The following is a 17778-nucleotide window of genomic DNA, read 5'->3' as shown; positions in this document are numbered from 1 at the left end:
GGGAAAGCTTTCACCTAGAGACTTGAAAGAAATAAGCAATCCACCTGGTAGAAATAAGGAAAGAGCATTTTAGACAAGAGCAATAGCCAAAGAAATAAGCACCAGCCCAGTGATCTTCCTCAAGGAAAATAAGGAAAATAACTCACTGGTGGGATATATTGGGTAGCCAATTGGCACAGGAGACAAAAAAGACCACAGACACCATGATTAAGCCAAGCTATAATCAATCATCGACCTCACTCTCCCTTAGAGAGTTAGAAAGTCTGTGATATTCCTGGTTGCATTGGATGACCTTAGAATCTTTTTCCTATCAGGCTCAAGGTGGTCCACGGCACCTACTTCAGTCACAGGGAGGACCACTAAAACAAACTGTACTCATCTCTCCACTCCTTCAGAGGAAGTCTTCCTATGTTTGCAGCAAAGATCCCATGATCCAACTCATTCACTGTCAATTTCCCTTATCTTTCTTTAGCCTGTTGGCATAGAACAGTAAAATATTAATGCCAAAAGTAAAAGTTGGGTGACACAAGGACACTAAAAGTGGATGAGGAACTCTGGAAAGGGCTTGGCAGAGGGGTGACATGGCTGTCACTGTGCATCAGGAAAAATAATTTGGGGGATAAATGGAGAATGGATTGAACTGAGGAGAAACGTGCAGAAACTAGATGTACCAGAAACCTGTGACCCCAGTCCGGGAGGGAGATGAAAGAGAACTGCACTATAGAGGTGTTAGGATCAAAACGGAGAAGGCAACACATTCACCAGTATCTAAAAAAGATTAAATACACAGGCCTTCAAAACAAACTAGATCACATAGAGTGAGATAGAATAAAGTGAGTTCGACATCAAGACAGATTGCAAGCTTGGGGGACCAGTATGAAAGAACAATTTTGGAGGTGATCTTCAAGAGCTTACTAAATAAAAAAAATGACTTCCATCCAGTCTTTAAGATTAATTCCTTGAGTGAAGGAAGATACCAAGCAGAGCTTGCCAGGACTTGGCTCTATTAAAATCTTAGCTTCTATAAGAAGTTTGTTGTTTTTTTTTTTGTTTTGTTTTGTTTTGTTTTGTTTTAAATCATTCTAGATTCCCCCTGTCAACTATCTCCAAACCATCCTTTATGTTGTTTGTGTGTACAGATGTTTGCATATTGTCTGGCATGTCAAGCCTGCAAATTTGTTCAGAATCCAAAATTTAGTATAATACCGAACATAGTCGTTGTTAAACAATGATTAACTGAGAGATGTATACTGAGGCCTTACTTTAAGATCTGCAACTGGGGCAGCTAGGTGGCGCAGAGGATAGAGCACCAGCCTTGAATTCAGGAGGACCAGAGTTCAAATCTGGTCTCAGACACTTTAACACTACCTAGCTGTGTGAACCTGGGCAAGTCACTTAACCCAGCTTTGGGGGCGGACAGGGGAGAAGGTCTGCAACTAGAATGGGCAAATGTTTGTCATTTTGGCATACAAAAAAGAGCTTTTATAGAGAAAAGGGAAATGGGGTAATTAGTGATTCCGGGAAATACTTAAATCTTACTCTCATCTGAATGGGTTAAAAAAGAATGCTCTCTCTGTATGTATAGGTGTGTGTGTATATGTGTGTATAAAGATGAATATATATATATATTCTATACATATGTGCATTGTGCATAACATGCACATATATGTATAAGTGCATGCTAGGCATATATCGATACATAAATGTGCACACATACACTCTAGAAGTTGTATACATCTATTGAAATAAGAGGAGAAAAAATAAGAGAGTGAGGGTGGGTGGGACAATAGGATAAAAAGGAAGGCAGTACAGAAGGAAAACAGACTGTTGAAGAGGGAAGAGAGGGAAAACAAGAGTTGAAAGGAAGATGGAAACAGGGGAGAGAGGGGAAAGGGAGAAAAAGGGAGAGAAGGGGGAGAGGAAGGAGAGAGAGAACCATAAGAAAAGAGGGTGAAGAGAAATGGTTAGCAAACACTACTGTGAATGTGAATGGCATGAGCTCACCCATAAAACAGGAGCACATAGCAGAATGGAAGCAATAAGCTGTTCACAAAATAAATAAATAAATAAATAAATGGCCACTTGTAATAAAATATTACCATATAAGGTGAACACCAAAGAGAAATTTAATTAGTGGTAGAGACTCCTATGAGGGAATTATGTGCTCCACCTAAGCTGTAATCTCTGTAGAACCAAACCAATATGGAATCGGAGGAGGGACTTGCATATCAGGTTCAGAGATATAAAAATCATGCTTTGGTGATTTTTTAAAAAGACGTGCCTACTTCTGGACATCCCCTTCTTGAAATATGGTAAATTGAAATTTTTTCCTGGCTTTATCATCGTGTCTATATAAAGTTCTCAGTAGGACACTTGTCTCTTTACATCTTCATTAGATACATGATCCTGAGCAAGTCACTTAACCCTGTGTGCTTCAGTTTCTTTCTGAAGTAAGCTGAAGGATATAGTAAACCACTCCAGTATCAGTCAAAAAGAGAGACACCCCAGAGAAGACAAAATAATTCTGAAGTACCATCTCACACATATTAGAAAAGTCTAATGCTAGAGAGGATGAGGGAAAAAAACTTGACAAAGAACCAAATTGGTTCAATCACACTGGAGAATAAACTGGTACTGGGCCTAAAGGTCGATAAAATTGTACCTACCTATGGTCTCAGCAATAACATCACTGGGTCTGTACCCCCAAAGAGATCAAAAATACATGTGTGTACAAAAGTATTTTTTTTTAATTATAGCTTTTTATTTACAAGATATATGTATGGGTAATTTTTGAACATTGACAATTGCAAAACCTTTTGTTCCAAATTTTCCCCTCCTTACCCCCACCACCTCCCCCAGATGGCAGGTTGACCAATACATGTTAAATGTGTTAAAGTATAAGTTAAATACAGTATATCTATACATGTCCACTTAGTTATTTTGCAGTACAATAAGAATTAGACTTTGTACAAAAGTATTTATTGCAGCTATTTTTGTGGGAGCAATGAATTGGGAGGTTGAGGAGATATTCATCAATTGCAGAATGGCTAAAAAGGTTATAGTATATGTCTGTGATGGAATGTGATAGTGCTCTAAAAAATGGAGTAAGAAATAGGAGGTAGAATTTCCAAGAAAAATCACACAACATAAATTGATGCAAAGCAATGCTGTAATGATTATCAACTGTGTAACACTTTGCTACTCTCACCACTACAATGATCAAGCCGATTTCAAAGGACTAAATGAATAAATGAATGAATGAATAATAGTAATTCTATCCACCTTCAAAGAGAGAAATGGTGAACTCCGACTGCAAAATGAAGTATGATTTATTCACTTTATTTTTTTAGCCTTTTAGAGATATGGCTAATAAGGAAATGTTTTGCATGATTTCACATGTATAGACATCATTTTGCTTACCTGGAGTAGGAGGGATTGGAAGAGAGAAAATTTGGAATTTGTATTTTTGTTTAAAAGGAATGTTTAAAAGTAATAATATATTTTTTAGAAAAGTTTAATGACTCATTTCCTTACTTAAAATGATTAGAGCAAAGGAAATGCTTAGATTCAACTTTAAATTTTTTTTCTAAAAAATTTTTATTGGGAAAAAATTAGAAAAAAAGAAAAACAAAACAGAATAGAACACTGTCATGTGTGCCAGCAGAACATGAAGGAAAATTCAAAATATATAACAATAAATTACCAGTTTAAGAATATATAACATTAGAAATGAGTGTCCATTTTTACTTCCTTATAGACTGTTCTTTTTTTCTCTGCTACATACTTTTTTTATTTTATTCTTTTTTCCCCCTCTTTCAAGCAGACTATAGTTAAGCACAGGCATATTTATATATACTCATGTATACATACACACATAAACACATTCACGAACATGTAAAGATACATCTAAAACAATATTAGTATGGATAATAGATTTCTTTCTTGATTAAATATTTAAATCTTACTTTTTTCTAAGATGAATGATTAATAATAACCATATACTTTATTTCTAATAAATTCTATTCTTGATTCGTATAGTATATGTATATATCTCTGCTTTAATTCTGCTCCTTAACTTTTTTGCTATTATTTGTCCTTTTCCCATCCATGAACCTCTTCCTTTGTCTTCTTTTCCCACCCTTTGCTTCCCTCTCTTTTCCATCTATTTCCCCTTATTATTTTTTTTTAATAAATTTTGGAGAGTACTATATCCTTCATGGTATATATATGTAGTATTGCCTATTTAATCCATTCCCTATGTGACTAGGATGCATCTCATTTGTATAAGATAATTACTATTTTTGCCATTTTCTAGGTGATTTTGTTTTTTAGAATCAGATCATATTCAACTTTGCCTCAATCTTTCTTTTGAGCTATCCAATTGCTGAAACTAATCTTAAACATATGGTATACATTCCCATGTATAAAACATAAATAATCTGTCCATGGGACAGCTATGTGGCGCAGTGGATAGAGCACCAGCCTTGAATTCAGGAGGATCCGAGTTCAAATCTGTTCTCAGACACTTACCACTTCCTAGCTGTGTGAGCCAGAGCAACTCACTTAACCCCAGCCTCAGGAAAAATAAAAATAAAAAATAAAATAATCTGTCCATGTTAACTTCCTTGAAATTGATTTTTGATATTGGCTCTTATGATAAATTTTCTATTGAATTCTGGGTTTCATTGAAAGAAAGTCATGAAAATTTCAAGTTCTTAGAATGTCTTTTTTTTTTTTAATTGAATATTACAGAAAATTTTGTAGGATGATATTTTTGGCCTGAGACCTAGTTTTTTTGATGATCAGTATATATGAGTCTAGGACCTATGGTATTTTGTTGTGGCTGTTGCTAAGATCTGAACAATTCTAATTGTAGCTCCAGTGTATTTGAATTGTTTCCTCTTTTATCCAGGTTTCAAAATTTGACAGTAATGTTCCTATGTGTTTTCTATAAAGAATCACTTTGAAGTGGTGATCAGTAGTGTTTTTTTTTCTGAAAATCAATTTGGAACTATTCCCAAAGGGGATATATAACCAAAGGCTATAACTATGCATATCCTTTGACAAAGCAATGCCATTACTAGGTCTGTATCCCAGGGATATCATAAAGGAGAGAAAAAGACCCACATGTGAAAATATTTGTAGCAGTCCTTTTTGTGGTGGCAAAAAATTAGAAAAGGAGTAGATACTCATCAATTGATTGTGATATATGAAGGTAATGGAATATTATATACTATAAAAATAATGAAGAAGCTGGTTTTATAAAGTCCTAGAAAGATTTACATGAACTGATGCTGTGTGAAAAAAGGAATGCATTTTACACAGTAACAGCAAGATTATGTTATGATCAGCTATAAAAGACTTGACTCTTTTCAATGATTCTGTAATCCAAGGTAATCCCAACAAACTTTGGACAGAAAATGCCATCTGCATCCAAAATGAGAACTATAAACACATGCTATTTTTTCTGTTCTCTTCTCTCCTCCCCTCCCCACCATCTTCTCCCTACCCATGGTTTTTCACTTTTGATTTTTCTTTCCCATCATGATTCATAAAGAAATGTGTATTTAAACATACACAGGCATGTGCACACACCAAGAAGACAGTGAGCTTGGTTATCCTGCACAGTCCAGCCTCAATTAAATCCAAATAACTTACATATCTTGATCCCCCTTCAAGAGGGGGAAAAAAAAAAAAAAAAAAAAAAAAAAAACCCAGCAGTTGCTGCAGCAGCAAAAAGTACCATAGAATACAAGATTCTTGTCAGTCAAAATCTAAATTAAATGGCACTTATGGGGCCAAGGCAGGCCACCCTTCCTCAACTAATACCTATGATTCAACCACCTCTACTCTTAAGGCTTTTTACACCTGGACAATGATGAACATGGAAAGTCCTGGCAAGAGACTTCTAGATAAATTCGGCAATGTTTTCAATGTGGAAAAATTGGACATCTAAGAGCTCAGTGTAGGTATGGAGATACAGTGAGAAGACAGGGTGAGAGAAGACCTAAAACCCCATGTCCAAAATGCAACAGAGGACTCCATTGGGCATCAGAGTGTAGAATAATTCAGGGAAATGGGATGAGGGGTCAGGTCCAGGGCCCCAGGCAAAAAAGACTTGGGGCATGATGGCAGCTGATGTTATACCCAAAGAGCCTTTAGAAGGTCAGGACTCTGATTTAATTTTTCTACATTTATTCCTATGATCTAATCCAGCTAATGCTTGTTTTCATCTATTGTTTCCACCATCTGATGGCAATCCATATCTAATCATGGAATTCAGTATTAGAATTCCTTGTATTTTATATATATATATATTTCTATATATATATATTTCTATATATATATTTCTATATATATATATATTTCTATATATATATAGATATAGATATAGATAGATATATATTTATATATATATATATATATATATATATATATATATATATATATATATATATATATATATATATATTGTGTGTGTGTGTGTTGTTCCTATTCTTTCATATTTAGGGATTTGAATATGTCAATTGATACGTCAATATTCTCTTAAAAATCCCAGTTTACTCACTCTACCACAATCAAGAATGATTTTATCATTTCTATTGACTGTTTCAAGAAGAAGGGAAAATGTTTACTAGAATAATTTTCAACATGATTTTAAAATGTTTATATAATCAATATTTGACCTCACCCTTCACACAGAAAATTTTCTAATACTTAAAAAAAAAAAGAAAAAAGAAAAAAAAAGAAAGATTGTCACCTTATCAAATAAGGAGTTCCATACCAGTTTCCCCATCTTTGTACGAAAGGCAAAATATTTTCCTTTATATTGCTAAAAATCAGAATGTATACACACACACACACACACACACACACACACACACACACACATAATATGCCTGTTTCTCCTTAATATACTATCAATTGATAATTCTTTTAATGTCTCTCTGTATTTATCTTACAGTTCGTAAACCACAGTAATATTCCCATTACAGTCACAGCATCAAGATATTGAATCAATCAAGCTAAATATAAGAGCATTGCTCGATTTCCAGTACACACTGACCACAAAAAATAGAGCTAAATATAGTTTTGTATATATGGGCAGTGGAAGAGGTAATGATATTGGCCTTTTTGTTATTAACTTCCTAAGTAAAATGACCCAGATCTTAGTCACACTCACTCTATAACTTCAATTTATTTTGCACAATAGCTAGATTAAATTCACTTTTCCCAGAAAAAATACAGGGGCATTCCTAAAGAAACATATTTTAATTCAGTACATCAGTATTTCATAAACTCCCAAATGAAAGCCCAGAAAGTGTTATTTGACAAAGCCTTTTCTAAACAACAAACTCTCTGAAAAACATACTGGTCTCCAATTAGAAGCCACAATTTCGCAGATAACAAAAATAATAATAATAAAACAAAGACAAAAGACTAGAAGGAAAAAAAAACGAGAGAAATTAGAGGGGGGGGGGGGAAATCTCATTTATATCTAAATAACTGAATCCAAAAAGAAATCAAGAGGAAAAACACTTACTAAGTTATCACAATGATACGACCAAAAAGAGCCCAGAAGTGCTATTTCATGAAATCATAAAAGAAAACTGGCCAGATCTCTTAAAACCAAAAGACAAAGAAGAGAAATAATCCACTAGTCAGGTCCTGAAATCCCAAAATAACTAAAATCGATGCCAAGATCTTGATCTTCCAGTTTAAAATACTGCATAAGTACCTAGGAAGGAAAACTTGAAATACAAAAAGCCAAAATCAACATAACACATGATTTACCAAACACCATCATAAAGAAGCAGAGAACTAGGATTTGATAATCAAATGTACTCTGTTGGAAGGGGGAGGGGAGGGAGAGGGAGAGAACACTTTTAAGGAAAGAGGAGTTCCAAAAATTTCCCAAGAAAAAGATCAGAACTCCACAGTTCAAAAGTAAGAATTAAGAAATTTAAGGAAACAACTAGGAATGATCAAAAGAAGTCACTAAAAATATGGGAAAATGATATACCTATTTAAAAGAGTTGCACATGTTTAACCTATACTAGATTACTTGCTGACTAGAGGAAGGAGGTAAGGAAAAGGGAGGGAGAAAAATCTGGAACACAGTTTTGCAAGGGTGACTGCTGAAAACTATTTTTGCATGTATTTTAAAAATTAAAAGCTATTATAATTTTTTTTAAACAAGGAAAAATGTCTATTTATGCACTCTGAACCCTATCAATAATAGTCATAGAGGTTGTCTGGAAGTGGTTCTTCTATTTCTTGATGATGTTAAGAGAATAAAAACAGACTAGAGGGTAAATAGAATTTAGGATAAAGGGAAATTATCTCATATGAGCAGAGTGAATAAGCAAGACATCTACAAAAACTAGGAAGGGGGTGGTGGAGAAATTAAAGAGAATGAAACAACTTCTCGCTAAATCAAATAGGTCAAAGGGAAGAATACACACATACAGTTAAATAAAAATATAAAATGCTTTTTAAAAACTATTAAAATAAACAGCTAATCATCAAAGACAAGAAAATCTAATTCTTATTTTTTTAAATCCATCAAAATTGAAAATAAAATTAAATATGTCATTATCAGAAACTACTTTGTCCAACTATGTCAACAGAATTGAGAATATAGAAGAAATAGATTATGACAACAAAAACATTCAGGATTAAAGGCTATATAAATAACATAACAAAAATTGATCAAGTTTTATATCAACTCCAATTTTTTTTAATCAACAAGATCAAATTACAAGTGAATTGTAACAAAATACAATTCATTCATATATTACAAGAACTATTTTCACCTTTCTAAGCTCCTGTCATGTCATAAAAATAGTCTTCTCCTCTCCCCAAGGAAACAAAATAGTTTCATAATGCTGATACTTAGACCAATTCCAAAAAACATAGGTTCAATTGAAACAAGGGAAAGATATTACACACTAATATCCTTAATGAATATTGATAAATAAACTTCAAATAAAATATTAGCAAGTGAACTACAACATATTCAAAAGATTACAGACCATGACTAGCTAAGAATTATAACAATTTGCAATAGTATAACATCAAGATAACTATCAAAACGAGTGACTATTAGAAAAAGATAATTAAAATCATGTAATTAAATCACTGTCTTCTGAAAGAAACAAAAATCTAACATCCATTTCTGATGAAAGGGAGGGAGGGAGGGAGGAAGGGAGGAAGGGAGGAAGGGAGGAAGGGAGGAAGGGAGGAAGGGAAGAAGGGAAGAAGGGAGGAAGGGAGGAAGGGAGGAAGGGAGGAAGGGAGGAAGGGAGGAAGGGAGGAAGGGAGGAAGGGAGGAAGGGAGGAAGGGAGGAAGGGAGGAAGGGAGGAAGGGAGGAAGGAAGGAAGGAAGGAAGATGTTTTTACAGATATCTATTACATTTAAGATGAAATATAATGTAGTCCATCTGGAGATATAAGCTATAGCTATTGCAAAAACAGGCTAAAATTCACTATATTCCCCTACTTATTACATGAACTTATATATCATATCTTCAGGTCACTGAACAGTTTACTAACACCTGAAACACTCTTTCTACTCTTTGAACTTAGCTCCATTTATAACAAAGGCCAAGTGTAATTTAACAATAGAAGATCCTTGTTTTAATATCTCCTAATTACAATCATCTTCTATCACAAAAATTACTTTATACATATATTTCTATTTATTTGTGTACTTGTTGTTTTAACCCCAAATAAAATAAGCTCCACAAAAGCAAATATTTCCTTTTTCCTTTAGATCCTCACCCTGACACGCACCAGTAAGCAGTATAAAATGTTTCCTAAATTGAGTACAATTACAGTATTTTCTCTCTATTGGATTTTCATTTGAGGCTTTGACAAAGGTTTAGTTAGATATGTGGACCAAAACAATACAGTATTCTTTTTGTCTACAATCTAAGATCTTTACCATAAATTCTACTCTAATGTCTCACTGTGACATAGAAATAACCCTGGTGGTAGGGCATAATTCTGGCAGCACTAAAGAAAGACTTCAAGCTTAGGGGGGAGGCACATGCCTGATGACTACAGTATTAAGATTAGCCTAGTTAAATTCAGAGAGGTTTATCCCCAAATGATTGGAAATTATAGAGAAAGGTAGTGAGAAGGTTAGGGAAAAGGACACATTAACATTAACTCATGAGTACATAAAAATTTAATGGAACTACTTCACAAAAAGTATTGTGATTTATCATAAATTAGAGAAACCAATCTGATGAAATTACAAATATCTTTCAAAAATAAAAATAACAACTAATACCACTATTTTCATGTATTCTTAAATTTCACAATCTGGGACAGTACATAGGAAGCTCATTTAATAGGATTCCTAAAATATTACCTGTTTCAACGGGGTTTTCTGTTTCTGCCGTCTCTAACCCATCCATGCTATCATCATCCTCCACTGTAGTTTTTCCTCTGTTTCGAGGCCTATAAAATAAATAAAACAATGAAACTCAATAAATGATGACACTAATTTCATAGCTACCTGAATTGAAATTAACAGTATGTAAAATATACTAATATAGAAGATAATTTCTCAAAAAATAGATCCAAATATCATCTCAGAAGGTGATAAGATGTCTGCTTTAACAGTGAACCAATTTAAATATTGCCTCCCAAGAATCTTTTCAGAATAAAATACTTTTCCACCTTGAAAAATTCTCAACAGCTTTTTTTTTAGTTTTATCTTAAACCACAAAATGCAATAGGAAAAGATTTTAAAATGATACATAAAAGGCAAAGCTATTTCTATATATAGTTACTATAGCCTAAATCTCCAGACTTGAAAAAGGCAAAATAATAGAAAATTCACAATAATTTGAAAAACAGAGGCTCTAGAACTGGAACTATTATTCTGTTGCTTTGGAGAAGGGAAGGAAAAGGGATTGTATCAATGTAGAAAAGGAATTTTTTATTTCTCGTATTCAGAATGTGAGAAAGTGTTCACACATCAAGAAAAGCAGAAGTAGAAATTAACCTTATTCTTTAAAAATAGATAGTTAAAGGTGCTCAGAAAGTTAAGTGTAAGAATATACCCAATTCAACTGAAATTGAAAAACAAGCAAAGAAAGGGAAGATGGCATTAACAGGAAGGATAATACTGGGAAGTTACAAGAAAAACAAAATTTAAAATCCTGAAAGAAAAAACTAAAAGACAGAGGACAGGGAGAAAAATGAGAATTTAGGGGGTTACTTTATAAATGGTCTCTTCTACAACAGCCATACAACTAAACAAATGTACTGCAACGATTATAATAGAATTTAATTATGCCTTAATAATAAGAGAAAGTTTTTGAAAAATCTGGGTACCATGAACTGATACAGAATGAAGCAAGGAAAAGCAAGAGAAGTTTATACAAGGATAACAATGTGGGAAAGAAAAAACAATTAAAATATTCTGATCAATATAGTGAACCTTGCCTAAAAACAATTCCAGGGGAATGGTAAAAATGTGTACCACCAACCATCATGTAGAAAAGTACAAAAAGATATAAAACAGGGGGTAGCTAGATGGCACAGTGGATAGAGCACCAGCTCTGAAGTCAGAAGGACCCAAGTTCAAATTTGACCTCAGATACTTAACACTTCCTAGCTATGTGACCCTGGGCAAGTCACTTAACCCCAACTGCCTCAGTTTAAAAAAAAAAAAAGATGATGATGATATAAAACACATTCAACTAGGCAGGACAGTGAATATAATGCTGGACCTGTAGACAAAAAAGATTTGAGTTCAAAGGATGTTTCAGACACCTACCAGCTGTGTGACTTGTAATCAAGTCATTTAATCTCTGCCTGCCTCAGTTCCTTCATCTCTAATGCAGATATAATAACAGTGTCGAATTCTCATGGTTGATTTCAGGTTAAATTAAGATATCTGTAAAGCACTTTATAAATGCTAGCTATAATTATTGTTTATTATAATTTTATGGCTATAACTACCATTGCTCTAAGATCAAACCCAATTCCTCTCCCACTCCCTAAATTCAGATATAATCAAGTATGTGAAACTTTCTGGCTCCTTAAATACATGTGCTCTTTCTGCTTCAAGGAAGGAACTATATTTCAAAGTGATAGTTTTTTTGTTTGTTTGTTTTGCTTTCTTTTCTGAGGCTGGGGTTAAGTGGCTTGCCTAGGGTCACACAGCTAGGAAGTTTTAGGTGTCTGAGATCATATTGGTCCTCCTGAATTCAGGGCTGGCTCTATCCACTGCACCCCCAAAGGGATAGTTTAGTTATTACAGCTCCTCAAAGTTTTAATTTTTGCATTCATATAATTATATTCATCCCTTGTATCCCCACCATACACATTTCTTTTAGGTGTGTTTATTTTATTCTATTGCCAGTTCTTAATAACCTTCACATGTATCTCTGATTTCTTCAGTCATTATTTCTTACTACTTAATATTTCATTACACCTAGAGTTCAGTTGTTTTAAGCGTTCACCAATTTGATGGGTATATCATTGATAAATTTACCAGTAATAAAAATAAAATAAAAATTAAGTCTCCATATACATCAAAATACTTGTATTAGCACTTTTTAAGATAGCAAAGGATTAGAAAACCAAATACATACATAATGGTTAAATATTGGCTAAACAAAATGTGATAAATGAATGTTATGGAATATCACTGTGTTCTAACAAATAATGTATGTGATACATACAGAGAATCGTGCAAAAATCTGATGTACAAAGTATATCCCAAACACACAAATAGTAAATTACAATCATATAAATAAATCTGAAAAAAAAAAATCAAAATTGAATAATAAAATTATAAAGATCAAGAATAACTCAAAAACATATATGAGGAAAATTCTCAACCAATCACTCAGTGGATATAAGAAGACCACAAGTGTTAAACATGGCACTTTTTTCCCCCCTCTTTTTAAGAACATTCTTTCAGAAGGTAAAATAGACATTTGAAAGAATTCATCTATCACTTATTGAAAGAGATCCCAAACTTAAAACTCTAAGAAATGTTGTGGCTAAATTCCAGAATTATCACACCAAGGAAAAAATATTACAAGCAGCCAGAAAAAAAAAAAAAATTGAAAATGCCAAAGAGCCACAGTAAGAATTACTCAGGATCTAGCAGCATCCACATTAAAGGATCTAAGGGCCTAGAATCTGATATTCCAGAAGGGCAGAGGAACTTGGTATGCAGCCAAGAATGACTTACCCAGCCAAACTGAGCATTTTCTTCCAGGGAAGAAGATGTGGACATTCAGTGAAATAGGTGAATTCCATTTATTTCTGATGAAAAAACTAGAGCTAAACAAAAAGTTTGACCTCCAAACATAGGACTCAAGAGAAGCATAAAAAAGGTAAAAAGAACTCTTGAGATCTATATTTCTGTTATGGGTATACATAAAAAGTATATGTATAATTCAGTTTTACCGTCATAAAACACTGTTTTATACTGCTATAATATAAAAAAAAGGATCTAGAGATGGAAAGGAATTGTACCAGAAAAAGGGAAAAGTGAAGGCTCTCATCTCACAAAGAAGCAAAGGAAACCTTTATATCTGAGGGAAAGAAGGAATGGGGATGAACACAGTGTGAATCTTACTCTCATCAGAATTGGCTCAAAGAGAAAATATTAGACATATTCAATTTACAGAGAAACTTCTTCCACCTCATTGAAAAGTGGAAGGGGAAAAGCAGAAAAAGGGAAGAGTTAGGATAAATAGAAGGGATTACACAAATTGTAAGAGAAAGGTTTAAGAAAAGGGGAAGGACTATAAGAGAGAGGGGAGGATTCTATAGAGAGGGCTGTGTGAAAAGTGGAGCTCATAAGTTTAATAATGGGGGGGGGGGGTAAAAGGGAAAGGAAAGAGAAAAGCATAATCTGGGAATAATAAGATAGCAGGAAATACAGAATTAGTAGTTTTAACCATAAATGTGAATGGGATAAACTCCCCTATAAAGCAAAGCCTGATAGATTAAAATGTTATTTACAGGAAACACACTTGAAGAAAGGCAATACATACAGAGTAAAGGTAAAAGGCTAGAGCAGAATCTACTATGCTTCAGGTAAAGCCAAAAAGGCAGGGATAGCATAATTAAAAAAGATAAGGAAGGGCACTGTATCTTCCTAAAGGGTAGCATAGATAATGAAGCAATATCAATACTAAACATATATGCACCAAGTGGTGTAGCATCTAAATTCCTAAAAGAGAAGTTAAGAAAGATGCAAAAAGAAACAGACATCAAAACTATAATAGTGGGATCTCAACCTTGCATTCTCAGAACTAGATAAATCAAACCACAAAAGAAATAAGAACAAGTTAAAGAGATAAATAGAACATTAGAAAAGTTAGGTATGATAGATCTATGGAGAACACTGAATGGAGACAGAAAGGAATAGGCTTTCCTCTCAGCAGTTCATGGAACCTATACAAAAACTGACCATATATTAGGACATAAAGACCTCAAATCCCGTAAGGCAGAAATAGTAAATTCATCCTTCTCAGATCATACTGCAATAAAAATTACATTCAATAAAAAACCAGGGGAAAATAGACTAAAAATTAGAATCTGAATAATTTCCTTCTAAAGAAGGAATGGGTGAAACAGCAAATCATAGACATAATTAATAATTTCACCCAAGAGAATGACAATAATAAGAAAACATACCAAAATATGTGGGATGCAGCCAAAGCAGTAATAAGGAGAAATTTTATATCTCTATATCTCTTTATATCTACTTCCATAAAATAGAGAAAAAGTCAATGAATTAGGTTAGCAACCAAAAAAAGCTAGAAAGAGTAAATTAAAACCCTCTAAACAGTAAACTTCAAATTCTAAAAATAAGAGATTTAATAAATTTGAAAGTAAAAAGACTACTGAATTAATAAAATAAAACAGAGTTGGTTCTATGAAAAAAACCAACAAAATAGATAAACTCTTGGTAAATTTAATTGGAAAAAGAAAAGAGGAAAATCAAAGCATTGGTCTTAAAAATGAAAAAGGAGAATTTTCCACTAATGAAGAGGAAATTAGAGCAATAATTAGGAATTACTTTGCACAACTTTATGCCAATAAATTTGATAACTTAAATAAAATGAATGAATACCTTCAAAAATATAGGTTGCCCAGATTAATATAGTCCCATTTTAGAAAAAAGAAATAGCAACAAGCTATTTATCAACTTGCTAAGAAAAAATCCCCAGGACCAGATGGATTTACATGTGAATTCTATCAAACATTTAAAGAACAATTAATTCCAATGCTATATAAGCCATTTGAAAAAATTGGGAATGAAGGAGTCCTACCAAATTCCTTTTATGACACAGACATGGTACTGATACCTAAACCAGGTAGGAGGAAAACAGAGAAAGAAAATTATAGACCAATCTCCCTAGTGAACATTGATGCAAAAATCTTAAATAAAATATTAGCAAAAAAATGACAGAAAATCATCCCTAGGATAATACACCATATCCAAGTAGGATTTATACTGGGAATGCAGGGCTTTTTTAATATTAGGAAAGCTATTAACCTAATTGATTATATCAATAACCAAATTAACAAAAGCCATATGATCATCTCAATAGATGCAGAAAAAGTATGATAAAATCCAATACCCATTCCTATTAAAAACAGTAGAGAATACAGGAATAAATGGACTTTTCCTTATAAATCATCAGCATTTTTATATATTACTATATTACTAACAAAATCCAACAGCAAGAGATACAAAGAGAAATTCCATTTAAACTGTCAATAGTATAAAATATTTGGGAATCTATCTGCCAAGGTTAAGTAAGGAACTATATGAGAAAAACTACAAAACACTTTCCACACAAATAAAGTCAGATCTAAACAACTGGAAAAATATCAAGTGCTCTTGGATGAGTCAAGCAAATATAATAAAGAGACAGTATACCTAAACTAATCTATTCATTTAGTGCTATACCAATCAGATTCCCAAGAAACTATTTTAATTACCTAGAAAAAAATAACAAAATTCATCTGGAAGAACAAAAGGTCAAAACTTTTAAGGGAACTAATGGGAAAAAAATTCATTATTTGACAAAAACTGCTGGGAAAATTGGAAATTAGTGTGGCAGAAATTAGACATTGACCCACACTTAACACAGTACACCAAAATAAGATCAAAATGTGTTCATGATCTAGGCAGAGAGAATGAGATTATAAATTACAATGCAATCAATTAGGGAATATCAGTAGTTTAATAATCTTTTATATTTAAACATGTAGCTATTTGTAATTTACTCAAGCCTGGCACATAGATAAAGATTTTATTAAATGCTTACTATCTATTCAACACTGAACAAATATATTCAGTTTTGTGATGCTTACTTCTCAATACACTAATGTACTTTGACTCCTAAAAAATAATAATAATAATAATAATAATCCATACAAAATAGTTTTGATACTAATATTCAATAATATAGTTTATTTAAGGTATTAAGAACTATTCCTCTTTCATTTTTCCTTTAGATTTGACCTTTTGTTCTCCCAAGCTACCTTCATAAAATAATCCCTTAACAGGTGGAAGGGAATACTAATAAGCATTTAAAAAAAAAATTTGTAATTATTGGGAGAATGGAGGTAACAACTCTTTATACCACTTAACATGGAAAACCTACTAGTAGGATATATCCATAAAGGATAAAGTTAGAAATATTTCAATATGTTCACAGCAACATTCATTTGTCACTGTAATCAATTAGAAACTATGTATATGCCCAAATGAAGAACAGTATAGTACTCTGCAATAAGGAAACAAACACAAAAAAATTTAGGGAAGCAAATCAAAATGTATGTATAATGAGAAAACACACTGCACTCCTTTCATTGTAGGAAAAAGGAAGGGAAGACTATAAGACTATAAAAAAAGTTCATATACTCTTAGTGTAGTGCATATTTTGTTGGTCTTACTGGATTGGTTTTCTTTGTAACATAAGGAGGGCTCACAGGAAGAGAGTTGGACATATCTGGAAATAAGTGAAAAAAATATCAAGTATTTTACAAATATAAATAAGTAGATATATCATAGTTGCTTCTTCAATTCCTCTTATGTATTTTCGATTAGATTTTAGAAGAACTTTAAAGGAAGGAGAGAAGAAGGAAATTATACTTTAAAGTTTATCAAGTTTCGGGCAGCTAGTGGTGCAGTGGATAGAGCACCAGCCTTGAATTCAGGAGGACCCGAGTTCAAATGTGGTCTCAGACACTTAACACTTCCTAACTGTGTGACCCTGGGCAAGTCACTTAACCCCAGCCTCAAAAAAAAAAGTTTATCAAGTTTCCTCATAAACATGTACTCATTTCAAAATATGAAGGAGTTATATTCACTTTTTAAAAACACATTGCAACTAGATATAATTAATTATAAAGAATATTACTTAAATAATGAAAAGTCTTTACATCATAGAAGGAATTTTTTTAAAAATTTACTTAGGGTTTTGGTTAACCACAAACTCAGTAAGAAGCAAAGAGTAAGACATCATGGCTTTGATATTTTAGTTAGTATAATTTTACTCTGTATTAATAAAAGTAGCAAATAAAAGAGCAGAATAAGTCAATATCTCCCATTTCAGGGTATTCCTAAGTCATATTTCTGTTTACTGAAATCCTTCTCACTTCAGAGCAGAGCATAAATGCCATTTCTCTATGAACTTAAGCTGATATCATCGTCTCTAAACTGCCTTTTTTCTTAAGTTTTTAACTTTCTCTGATAATTTCTTCTTTAATACCTTTATC

At 32.9% G+C, this 17778-nt stretch overlaps 1 protein-coding gene across 13 annotated transcripts in view; it reads right to left on the bottom strand.

Annotated features, from left to right (window-relative positions):
- KMT2C (lysine methyltransferase 2C) overlaps positions 1 to 17778 on the bottom strand; it is a 243898-nt gene that overhangs the window by 171991 nt on the left and 54129 nt on the right. For all 13 annotated transcript variants that reach the window (XM_074267425.1, XM_074267415.1, XM_074267418.1 and 10 more), the window contains one exon: positions 10379 to 10467. In XM_074267425.1, the coding sequence (XP_074123526.1) occupies positions 10379 to 10467 (89 nt within the window). The remainder of the gene's footprint in view (positions 1 to 10378; positions 10468 to 17778) is intronic.

Source organism: Sminthopsis crassicaudata, chromosome 5 (assembly GCF_048593235.1).
Source record: "Sminthopsis crassicaudata isolate SCR6 chromosome 5, ASM4859323v1, whole genome shotgun sequence".
In the NCBI taxonomy this organism is placed as follows: Eukaryota; Metazoa; Chordata; class Mammalia; order Dasyuromorphia; family Dasyuridae; genus Sminthopsis; species Sminthopsis crassicaudata.
This window is presented reverse-complemented; position numbering and strand designations above follow the sequence as displayed.